Source organism: Tachysurus vachellii, chromosome 11 (assembly GCF_030014155.1).
Source record: "Tachysurus vachellii isolate PV-2020 chromosome 11, HZAU_Pvac_v1, whole genome shotgun sequence".
NCBI lineage: Eukaryota > Metazoa > Chordata > Actinopteri > Siluriformes > Bagridae > Tachysurus > Tachysurus vachellii.
The window spans coordinates 22,106,804-22,120,014 of record NC_083470.1 but is presented as its reverse complement, the minus strand read 5'-3'; the positions used below and the strand labels follow the sequence as shown (position 1 = coordinate 22,120,014).

Genomic DNA, 13,211 nt, shown 5'->3' with positions numbered 1-13,211 from the left:
AAATATCCCCCAAACAAACCAACTAGCTAAATGTTAGAGATAATTACACCATGAAGCAAGCTAATTTCCAAAGAAAAGCTTGCTGACATTATTGAGAATCCTCAACAATAACTCGTTTGAAACTGTACCCGTTGCACATGTTCATTTTATTTATTAGTTAGGATGAATTAAACGGTAAAAACGTTTACTTTATATTTTATTTATATCTTATATTTATAAATATAAATTATATTTATATATTATTTATATTTAAATGAGGACAGAAATGGTAATGAAATCTTTAATGTAATTTTTTTTTAGCATGAATGGAAACATGTCAGTTAGCGTGGGATGATAAAGGATGAGGATTACAAACAATAAAGCTCCGTTTTAGCCTAAAGCCATCGTCGAGCGTTTACTTGTTTTATCTTTGAAACTACAACAGAACCGGCTGAATATCTCTCAGTACAAACAAGCTTAAACATATAAAAGAAATTCTAGCCCTAAAGTAAATAGGCAATTCAGCGAGTTTAAAGCAGCAATATACAAAAAAAATCACAAATCCCAAAGTAAACACGACTCTGAAACAGGTTTTAACGCCATGCTGAAACGACTAAATAACTAGGTTTGGGTTTGTAGCTTTAATACTGTGTGTTGGTTTGCCAAGAGTTAAAAACAAAAAAGAAAGATGTTTTACTTTGCCAAACTAGCACAACTACAAAACCTCGTCCAGTTCCCGCTGATGAGATGAGAGCTGAAGATTTCAGGAAGGAGCGAGGGAGGGTGCTGAGGCAGAGCAATGATGGAATTTTAATCCCCAGTCAGAAGGCTAAAAGAAAGCGCTGGGCTTTTCAGCTCCGTCACTTCCCCTCTCTCTTTCTACTCATCCCTCCGTTCTTTAGAGCACAAGAACAAAAGGCAACAAAACCCAGCTGGTCCTTTAAGCCAGCTGCATTCACAGCAGACGCCTGATTAACTTCTCTCTCACACATCTCTCTTTCTCTCACACACACACACATACACACACAGCCAGCACATATACTTTCACAGATATTTACTATACCTTAAACCAAAGTGCTGTTTATTAATTTTCTATAAGGGCTACAAGGCAAATTACAGGATTTATATTAATCCACTCCTTCTAATTCATTATAGTTTCTATAGTAACGACTCAGTCACTGGGACTTTTAATGCAGACACTCCACATAATTTAAGCCTGTTTGTCTCGAATCTCACGGGTTTTGTTGGGGGTGTTCATTCCTCCTCTGCTTCTTGTGTGTGAAATTTGCATGTATTCCCAGTACTATTGGGGTTTCCTTCAGTTACTCAGAATCAAAATTGTTCATATTGTCTGAGAATATGTTGGCACGCTGGGCGTGTGTCCACCGCCTCCTGCTACGGGTCTCTCGGAAAGGCTTCAGGTTTCCTGTGACCCTGTGTAGGATAAGCAGTGGTTGTATAAATGGAAGGAGTCTCCAGTGTCAGTGATTGTAACAGTAAAAAATGACAAATGTCAGCAAATTATTATGGTATTAGAGGAATATGTTATAGAAAAATTTAGCATCACCACCGAGTCGTTGATTATTTTCCTTAAACTGCACACCTCGTTGTTTTATTCTTTACATATTTGTTCGAAGATTTGGACTTTATTCCTAAACCGCAAACAGATTACATTACAATCAAACAGATTACATTACTACGTATACACAGTCTCTGTCTATTTCTTTAAACTCCTTCTCATTGACCTGCTGCTGATGTCTGACACCCAAGCGAGATTAAAGTGGAAGCCGAGCCAGAGATACCAGACGCCAGGAGAGACAGACACTAGTACTCATCTAAGTCTATCACACACACTCAAAGCCATTATCCACATGCACACAGAGAGCTATATTTACGTGCAGACGGAGGTTTTTCAATCCACATGTTTCCATGTGAACACTACGCTCATATGTTAGTCTAAAATGTTAGTCTAGTATGTTTTTGTGGCTGGCCAGTGGCCACACAAAATTAGCGGTTCTTTTTTACAGAAAGACTGATGGGCGGTATTTCTGTTACTTGTAATGCATAAATAAATACTTTATTGCTAATAATATATTTGCAAATAGAGGAAGAATACCACTCATAATGGAAATATACATATATATCAAAAATGTTGCATAAACCTGCTAGATTTTTTTTATTTGGTCTCTTAAAATAAATCATTATGTGGTAGCATAGTGGGTAAGGTGTTGGACTACTGTGAGTTTCAACCCCAGGTCCACCACTGCTGGGCCCCTGGGTATAAAAAATGAGATAAAATGTAAGTGCTCTCGATAAGGCCATCCACCAAATGCCATAAATATAAATACTTTAGAAAGAAAACAGAATAACTGACTGACATACGATTTCTTGTATCAACCGCTAGAATACTTTGTATTTGAAAAACAAATTAAAATGGCACTGCTAATCTAATACCTGTGTTTTTACATTTATACATATATAATCAGAGTATTTTGGATTATTTGCCACAATTAGTTCGTTTACGCCATCCAATTATATACATATTTATACCACAATATTGTTGCATTGTCGACTCTGATCGGTGAGCTCTGGCAGTATTTCCATCTAAGTCCAATCACTTTTCAAATTTATATTAATACACTAATACAAGCAGTTTATATTTATACTTTTTGTTATTAATTATATAAGTAACACCTATAGAATCAAGTCGTGTGGCAGAGATCCCACAGTAATATAAAGCTAACAAATAATCAATGGAAACTTACCAAAGTGATTATTGATACGGTGGAGCTTCCAATAAGAAGATGTTTGTGTGACATTTGTGGAAGGGGTCTCCACTCTCAGTGTATATCGCTGTAAGTGCGAGCATTTACCTTTTAGGACTTTGCTCGTTCCAGTTTCTCAGTAACATGACACCCTGAATTTATGTTGTCTTATTAGCTTCAACTAAATGAGAGAAAAAAACAAGGCTAAGAGAGATCAAGAACTTAGATTTTCCACACCATTAAATGTCAATAAATACTCAACTTGCTCTGGTATAAGAGGAATAAAACTTCAGGACAAGCTGTGGAAAGGCAATAGTAATGGTAACTCTGAGTATGGTGGGTTAGGAATATTTTGTTATTTTAAATAAACGTGTTTTTATCAGTTAGTGTGTACGCTACACATTTCATTTTTACACCTGACCAAAGCCAGTCAGCCAGTCAGACTACACACAGTCTTTAGAGATGAGTGAATTATTTAATTGTCCAAGAAAGAGGGTTATTGACTGATTATCTGTATCCTTAATTATTAATGTGTTGAGATGATGGGTGAGAGGGGAAGGACAGCGCATGTGTATGTGTGTGTGCTTGTATGGTAGACATTTGGCCTTGAGAAAAGCAAGACTTGAAGAGATGAATGCTTGGCAGAGGCGTGGCTGAGCAATAAGGTAGCTACGTAGCTGTCGGCTACAGGAAATGAAATCTAGTGCCGTGACCCGTGGAATAATGAAACCCTACATCCTTAAGCTTAGTTACCATATTGACCATGGACATGGGATAGGACTGAAGAAAGGAAGGCCTACTCAGCTGTTTGAGGCTATCAGGAATCTCTGGTCTTAGGATTGTCATGACATTGTAGGTCCAGAGAAATGAATAGCTGACATAAAGCAAATGCAGTCATATCATGTATGACTTCTTATGTTACTTCAAAGCTTAAAAAAGACATGCACTAGGCATTTTTGTCCAATATAGCTTAGTAGTTGATGGTTAAAGCGCTGTGTTTTTCACCCTAATCTTGGTCCAAATTTCAAATATAATGATATTAAAAAAAAGACTTGACTGTTATAATCGACATAGGACCATCAATTCAATCAGTTCTCTTAATGTACGTCATATGCAACTACAAATATTAGCCTTGATCAAAGAATCTCACAATGAAACAGACATAAGAGAAATTCATACCAAAGCTACTGTATGTATATCAACTGCCTTGACAATTTCCCTTTTTTTACTTCTTTTCTCAGTACACAAAAAATATTTTCAAATGATTGCTCATTGGAATCCCTTATGACCCCTGCCAGATATTTTAAATGGAATAACTCATCTAAACATGAATTATCTCATCCAAAATGGGAAGTTGACGGTAGGAAAAAGAACCAGACAATGTTTTTCCACACTTGTTGGAAATTGTCCAGTTTTGGTGAGCTCACAGTTTCCTCAGATTCCTGTTTTTGGTTGGCAGAAGTGGAACCCCTTCAAGAAATCTACTCTATTCCTGGACAGTGGTGGCACAAGTGGTTTAAGGCTTTGGGTGGTTGATCAGGGTTCAAGCCCCAGCACTGCCAAGCTGCCACTGATGTGCACTTGAGCAAGGCCCTTAACCCTTTCTCTGCTCCAGAAGTGCTGTGTACATGGCCGCCCTGCGCTCTGAACCCAACCTCCAAAAGTTTTGATATGTGAAGAAAGAATTTCACTGTTTTGTGATGATATCTGAAGTCTTTTGAATAACGAACAGTACGACTTGCCACTACAGCAGCACCACTCACTCAGCTACTACTCCCCATTTCCCGGTTCACTTTTCCCTCTTCCGTGTTTGTCCTGATGGTCACATTTTAAATCGCAGGACAGGAGTTTATCGCCCGCTTATCACCAGCAGACCTTTTTGTGGTCAGTGTGATGAACAGATGCTACATGCTTATTTTGTAAATACCCTCTAGGTGCATTTCCCCCTACACATAAGCCCTAGAGCTCACCATTTAATCTGTATTTACTGCTGTTAAACATTACAACTGACCACAAGCTCCTGGCTGCCCGCAGCTTCACAGTAATGCCTGAGAGTTGGCTGAGATAAATAACAGGATGTGTTGGCGTTAAGAGCAGCAGCCAGCTCCCCTCTTTAAATTTTCATGAGAGACTTTTTTTTTTTTTGAAAAGGAACAAAGCTTTTTATGTTTTCCCCTCTGGTTCCTTTCAGCTCTTCCTTCCTCGCCTGCAAACCCACTGACCTTGTTCACCTTCTCTCGCTGTGACACATGCTAATCACAACCCAAAAGTCCTCGGATCCCAATTACTATTACCGCAATGTTTGTCATTAATATGCTGTATACGGAGCTTATGTTATTACTAGATTTTGCAGCTAAGATGGAAGAGGATTCATTCTTCTCCATGTTGAACACACACACACACACACACACACTCAAACACACACACACACACACACAAAGAAACACTTACTGCTCCACAGAGAATTTGGCTCTACATTCAGGAAAAACAACTGAGATTGCACTGAGGGCCATTGGCTGTGTTTTTAAAGACATTTAGCCCTCTGGCAATTACTTAGGGCTTAATGTACAGTGTCAAAACAACCTCATTGATCTTTTGATTGATCAGTACACTCACTCTGTTTTTTTTTTTTCTTCATCTGGATAAGTTTGTTGGCTAATTATATGTCCTACAAGCCTTGTATCTTTTGCTCAGCAAGCAGAACTACACTATGGTCGAATAATGATTTCTTAAAATGATTTAATACAGCATGCATCTTTTAGGATCCATACTACAGCGCTGTTTAATTCTTTGTTCGGATCAGTCAGAAGACTTATGTGAATCATTTTCCTGCACTAGAGCCAGTTTATAGGAAGACAATGATCAGGTTTATATTAATATATTCATTTTAAAAAAATCTGTGCGAGTTTTCTGCAGCATTTTTGGAAGGAGTCTCCAGTGTCGGTGCTTTGTGATGATCAGGGAGTTTTCCACCGCAGGACAAGCGGCTTTCTGTTTTCTCTGTAACGTGACACACTTTGGATCATATGAACTGTTAATATCTACCATTTCGCGGTGTAACTCTGGTTGTGTCTCAATCATGTCCCCAGTTCAGTAGTCAGGGCATAATAACATGATAAAGGAGCCTCAAATCCTTCCAGTGTTCTGAAAGTTTTGCTCCATTGAAAAAAAAAAAAATCCAACAATACACCACAAAAATTTATTGCATTGATGGTCACTATGTTCTTTTACTGGAAATAACATCATAGTTCTGAAGCCAACTTTGCCTACAAATAGTGGGATGTCATTGTTGTTGCAGCTGTAATATGATCACTTACTTTAGCGCTTTTTAACTTTATTCCAATTTGTTTGACGTACAACTTTATTCAACTTACAACTATAAATGTTTAATGATTTAAAAAAAAAAATCCACTAGCTAGCCAACGATCCTGCTTGAAGTACAGTAGCAGGACAGAAGAGTGTGTGATTAAGCTAAGAAATTTATGTGACATGTAAAACTTTAGAACCTCACCGGAAACAGTCATTTATCTCCTAGGGATATTCTCATGCTTTGAACATCCTTTTCTGTGTTTTCAAAATACAGGAAATTACATGAAGATTAATACTGCCATATTGTTCTCGGGCTAGAAATGAACTGCGTCTCTTTTACTAGCGGTTCATGAACAGAGCAGCGCTCGGAAAACACTCGTCTGACTGGTCAGGGAGGAAACGGAGACAAAACACAGTGTGCTTTGTATTTAATAGACTTCACATGGTCTGTTATGTTCTTTATTAATCTTAATACTTTGTGTAAGCTAGCAATCTGGATGCTAGCCAGAAGGCAAGGTTACAATGATCAAGTAGCTGTGTTAAAAATCAGAACAGCAGGTTTACATCTGTGTTACAGTAATACTCTGGAAACTAAAAGCCAGTGAATTATTGAGTGACTGTTCATGATTTACTGCAGACTGTCAGTCGGGGTTCGGAAGAGTACACGGTGTTCGTGTTAGCTATCGTTCTTCACAATGAGAAATTTCAGAAAATATGTATTTCCGTATGTTTTGGTAATATCGTTCATTTTGGCTATACTGTAACGTGCTCTGGTGACATTTAGGAAGGTTTTGCCGTGGATTTATTGAATCAATTTCCCATGATTAATAACAAAAAGAAAGTATATATCACAAGCACAAGCTCATACTCTTGAGTATACTTTCAATATTTTTCTTCTGCTCATATAGACATTTCTACCATGATCCTGTGTTACAGAAAATTCACAAATGGGTCCCCGAGTACATTTTATCATTCCTTCAATTATAATTTACACAAGCTAGTTACAATTTTAGAGTAATGTTTAAACCCACACTTGCGTTATTTTCCCCACTGCTCTTTATACAATCAAATACAATTCAATGGATTTGAACTGCAAGTCAGTTCCATTAACAATTTTGTTGATCATACGTATAAATGAGCAAACAGTTGTTTAGTCTTTTTAATCCATTGCTTTCAGTCACCAGTCAATAATACATAAAGAACAAAGCTATCAGTCATGCTGTTGTGTGATTTTCAGTCAATAAGCTCAATCAAGGCCTTCAGTAGGGACTTGTCATGACTGAAATGATTTACCGTAACTGAACACACACACATACACACATATATATATATATATGTACACGTACAAAAATTTGGTAAGGCATGACACTTTTATTAAATACAATGCATCATGACTGCCTTAACGTCACTGAGCGCATTGGATTATATGGATACACGTATTGTAACAGTAATGTCACTGTTGATGAGGTTTTTGCTCTTGAGCATGTAGCTGTTTAAACCAGGCGTGTCAGAGTTTAGTCCTGCAGAGCCACAGTCTTTTTTTTGTACCTCATATTTAACACATCTGATTCACTTATCTGATAATTACTAGAGAGAAAAGACACATCTCTCTAAGCTGTGGCCCAACAGGAATAGAGTCTGACACCACGATAAACTGATACTATAAAGAGACCTGCTAAAATACAAGACTTTTTTATTTTTTGCTCTTTTTTTTTACTTAAGAGGATATGTGTCAAGAGGATTGAGTGTGTCTAAAACAAGCCACACACATGTAGCATACTTTATTTTTCTGAGATGTCCTCGGCTGTTTGCTGATCTTAAGCTCTGCTTTTAAAAAAAAGCAACATGGCTGCCATTTCCGCTCACAACGTCTTACGGCTAACTCTCACTCCTCCAGGTCGCATTGTATAGACACTTAATGATTAAACAGAAACACAGCCTGAAAAGTCCTGTCTGGTCACACCTCAAGGGCGGTTGGTACGTTCTCCTGTGTTTCTGTTCATTATACATTAGAAATGTCGAGATTAGCACAGCTTAGCTTCATTCTTCAGCACAGCATCACTGTTATTCATTTACAATACATAGGTTTCCTCAGTCACCTGTCATAAGCCCTATTAGAACATGCCTGCAAGGAAAAATAGACCAAAAACATTAATATAGCTAAACCGAATGAAAGCGCCTAGCTAAATAATTAGCTGAGAACATGCTAACACAAACCCATTAGCTCTTGTTCACTGTTAGCGACATTAGTAGTTTTTGGTAGCGTCTCATACTCGTACTCTCTACATTCACACTGAGAAAGGAATCATGTAAATGATTAAGTAGCAAAAAGAAAACATTAGATCACGTAACATTTTTGGTCAAACACAGAGCACAGTTGCTCTTTGAGATGAAAATCAAGAAAAATAATTAGCAAAAATAAGCTATAAGTGCCTCACATTAGGTACATTTTACCATTTAGCACTTGAAAAATATGAAAAACCCACATCCATATATATATATATATATATATATATATATATATATATATATATATATATATATGTATACATAATTGTTATAATTTTTCTGGAGAAATGGCAGTTTGTTGTGGTGGAAAGAAATGAAAAAGAAAAATCATGTCAGAACTTTCAGAACTTTAACCCTTAACGTTACATTTAAAATGTATAAAATCTATGTGAAAATAATTAATCGTAAACCTGTTAAACAATATCTTGCATGCATTGGTGTTAGTCCAACGTGTTCTAATCCAGGATGTGTTCAGAATGAATCTCATTGGCCTCATATTCAAAAGTCATTATCTTAGCAGCTGTCATATCAATTATTCTGATTAACTTCAAATGTTTTTGTATGATTTTCTCACAGAAAATCTTCATGATTTCCTCTGACTGTTGTAGATGTTAGAGATAAATAGTAATTTAATTTTAAACTCTGTTTCTATGTCAATTCCAATGAATATACAAGGACAAGACAAAAACTAACCAGGGATGCTTCTAAGAGAGCTACAACAGCATTAAACAAACTGCAGGAATATCTGACAATTACAGATTACTTTCTGCATGTCAACATTATCTCATGTTCATCCCTTGTTTGGGTTATGGGGTAGGACAGCTAGAGAAAATCCTTTTCTCACAAAAAAACCCACCCATGCTTCATTAAATCATCACAAATCATTTGTCAATGTGTGCCATCTGATGAGTCCAATTCCAAAAAAAATTCACAATAAAAGCACGGTGGTGGCAGCATCTTGCTTTAGAAACCTAAAAAAACAAAACCAAATGTTTTTGCTTGCTTTTCAGATTTTCACATTGAAAGTGTAAAAACTTCTGACATGATTAATCTTTTTTTTTTTACCTCACAAAACCAAAAAACATGCCATTTTAACAGGCAGTTGGTGTGTAGACTTGTTAAATCCATTACAAATGTGTGTGTGTGTGTGTTTGAAAAATAAATAAATAAATAAATAAATCATACACTTTTTGCTTTCTTACATACTAAGAAATGTTTTTCCTAATAACTAAGCAGAGATAAATAAAATCACAAAAATAAATAAATAAATAAATAAATAAATTAATTCATTAATTAATAACAGGGTTCTTGTGGCTGAAACGTTGTTTTCGGAACTCTTGTTATTAAAAAGTGCATCAATGACTAGAAGTCTCGGGATTGTGTAACAATACAACAAATACACTTGCTATTTGGAAAATATTTTTTTGCCATTTTTCCCCCTCCTTTCCTTTTATCCCATCTATGTTCTGTATGAGTCTATGGGGAGTAGGTGCTAATAGCAGACATTAGTACTGTAATGAAATATATATTACACCATAACAGCTGCGTGCTCCCGGCTTGAGTACTACATCACTGCTTCAACTCTGATCATTCAAGTGAGGCAGGAGTGAGGGAGGGAGGGAGGGAGGGAGGAAGGGGGTAGTGGGAGGGGTGGGGTCGTAATTTAGCCTACCCCATCATAATCAGCCACTCTGTGTAATTGGGCCCTTGTCCGAAATGTGCACTAACCATATTGAAGAATGGGCATGGCCTTGTCTCAAATGACTCGATATCCCCCGCACTCAGAGTAGTGCACTATGAGGACCACCGTGAAGGCTCTCAGTGCTCTAAAGACTACAATCCTGCACAATTTTTCTGTAAAAATCTTGGAAGTGTAAAAGCATACTGCGTTTTGATATCAAGGTCTCCGTGCTACTGCCAAACCTCTCGCTTTAGAACTGTATTTATTACATATGCACATGTTCAGGGAGGATCAGATGAAGCAGCCTTCGGAGATCCTTTTCCCCTGGCTGACACAGTCACGGTACATTTCCACACATTTTGTAAAGTTGGCAGAACGTGAGAGGAAGGCCCTTCCTGAAGTCCTGGAAATGATGCGTTCTGGAGAAGACGATATTTACAGTAACATTTCTAGTGGCTGTACAGTAAGTGTCTGCCCAGTAGAGGAGTGGTCCGACGGCACGGAAGGTCTTTGGTGTCACGTTTCAGTCCTTCTTTAATAATACCGATAAATGAGGCTCCTGCTGCTTACCGCACTAGACCTTTAGGATAGGACGAGCAGGATGGACGGAATTGTAAGGGACAGGAAAGGACAAGAAGGGGAATGGAATATAGATTGCAGTTTGGACATACATACACACACACACACACACACTCACACACACTCATCCCAGGATGTCCAGGTAGACAGGAGAGGCCTTGGCCAGGTTGAGCAGCAGGTTGTGAATCTCTCTGATGTTGAGGCGAGAGTGTGGTTCTCGCTGCCAGCATCCCAGCATCAGGTCATAAACCTCCTTCAGACAAGTGCGCGGCCGCTGCAACACACGACCCTGAGTGATGCACTCAATCACCTGTAAAGGGACGACAGGGCAAAGGTCAGGAAGGTTAAATGTTAAGTTCTTAAGGTCTCCTAATTAGCTGGAGCTTGCTTTTGGATTGAGTTTTTCAACACACCAGCTGCTACCCAGTGACGTGACTTTACAAGGAGACAAGAAGGAATAGAAATCTAAGTCATGACCTGTAGTAACAGAATGGTGTAATCTGAGTTAATGGTAATCACTCTTATAATAAACTGACATTGAAAACAAGTTTGTTTCTGTTATCACTTACAGCTTTATACACTCACTCTTTCCTCAGCCTCTTTTTCTCTCCATCTCTTAAAGTTAATAAGACTGTATGCCAGTAAACATACAGATTTTTTGCAAAGCACCGACACTGGAGACTCCTTCCATTAATCCTTACAGAAATCATCACCACATCAGTGGCTGTCCGTTTTTCTTTCTTCAACAGCAGCACATTTTATCTGTTAACCATTAAGCTAGATAATGTCGAGTGTCTTCCTTACAAGTCCCTGTGAATGAGTTGTTACTATGGAAACTATCATGTATCAGAATGAGCACACACACACACACACGCACACACACCTCACACACTTTCTCACACACTCACACACACAGACACACAAACACACACACACTCACACACATACTCTCTCACAAACTCACAGAAATATATAATTGTTATAACATTTAAAGTAGATGAGCTGGGCCACATTAGCAGTAGTGTTAATCAAAAAGAGAATTGAATAGAATAAAAATCATTAGAAATAATTAACACAGAACTCATACAGGAGTGTGTTTACCTCGTTGTTGGAGAGCTGGTACCATGGCTGTTTCCCGTAGGTAAATATTTCCCACAGCACTACTCCCAGGCTCCAGACGTCACTCTCAGTGGTGAACTTTCTGTACATGATGCTTTCCGGTGGCATCCAGCGGATCGGCAGCATGGTGTGACCACCCACCTGTGATGATGGGTTAAGAAGGTCAGAGTTATCGAAAATGCAGAATAATATTGAAGATAATGAGAGATTGTTGTCCTCTTCTTCATCCTCTCATCTGTACATCAGGAATCTTTTGCAAACACAAAGGTAAGTGTCGAAAGGTGCAGTGGCTAAAATCTATCAATAGCTCGATGATAAATATTATTTGTTGCACAACATATTTTATCCCAAGAACTCATTGAAGGCATAATGAGATTGGTACGGTACAAACTATCACACACACACACACACGCACACTTAAAGACAGATACAACTGCATTCCTCATTTTTTCATATATTAATTCTAATGTCGCACTGCATGAAATTACAATCCAAGTTAGAAAGAAATCAGTCCATATTCACTGAGAGTCAAAACAGAATCTTTATTTTTTTCAAATCAGACATGATGCGATCTTGCTGCTGTTCACGAAGCTGCCGCTAAAGTAACACCGACTTTCAGCATGTTGCAAACTCCAGGGAAATCAAACTGACCTATGACTAAACCCCAAGCCCATCTCTTCATTTACTGGCTTTATCATAATGCGTTGGCTTTAAAATATTAATTATGTATTTGCAGAGAAGTATGTGGATTAGCCTCATATTAATTGTTTTAACATACTGGACTCATCAAATATTAAAGGCCAAAGCTTTTAAGCTTTCTCATTGAGCCAATAGTGGCTGAAGCCTTTACTGAGTGGGAGAGACTCCAAAAAAGCTCTACTAGAGCACTAATATGAGAAAACACACAGACACACACACACACACACACACACACACACACACACACATTATGCTAACAGTGGTTTTTAACACACCTGGTAAAGGTTATAGACCTTCACAATACCGTGAGCAGTATAATCTGTTTTAATCATTTCAGCAAAACAACCATTATAACTGATTAAGATTAAGGTTCATTTTATATTATATCCAGAATCACATGAGACAGAACACAGTCCAAGCCAAAGCTGAGGGCTAATAGGTTCATTCCTGACCATCTCCAGAACACCATGGTCTAACTTTAGGCTAATTTTTTTAATAACAACCTTGTAGTGTTGATGTGGAACACAATCTGGACGTCATGTGTGAACGAGAGATAACCAGCGAACGCTGTGGAGATGATGAAATCAGGAACATGGCAGCTAGCCGGTCGCCGTCTTTTACAGTTAACCACTTGCTTATCTTTAAAACTTAAAAGTCACCATTTTCTCAGTTATCGCTACATCCACAGCATTCTTATTGCTATATTACAGGTTTGGGATGATGCTGTTTTTGGGATCAGAGTCAGAAAGCACGTCATTCTTTTCTGCTAGGCACATTTTTGATGATTCAAA

At 37.9% G+C, this 13,211-nt stretch overlaps 1 protein-coding gene across 1 annotated transcript in view; it reads right to left on the bottom strand.

Annotated features, from left to right (window-relative positions):
- Positions 1 to 8,641: 8,641 nt before the first annotated feature.
- The window catches only part of ntrk2a (neurotrophic tyrosine kinase, receptor, type 2a), a 46,568-nt gene continuing 41,998 nt past the window's right edge, over positions 8,642 to 13,211 (bottom strand). The window contains exons 17-18 of the mRNA XM_060881709.1: positions 11,704 to 11,862; positions 8,642 to 10,912 (exon numbers count right to left, since the gene is read on the bottom strand). Of these exons, the coding sequence (XP_060737692.1) occupies positions 10,727 to 10,912; positions 11,704 to 11,862 (345 nt within the window). The 3' untranslated portion in view covers positions 8,642 to 10,726. The remainder of the gene's footprint in view (positions 10,913 to 11,703; positions 11,863 to 13,211) is intronic.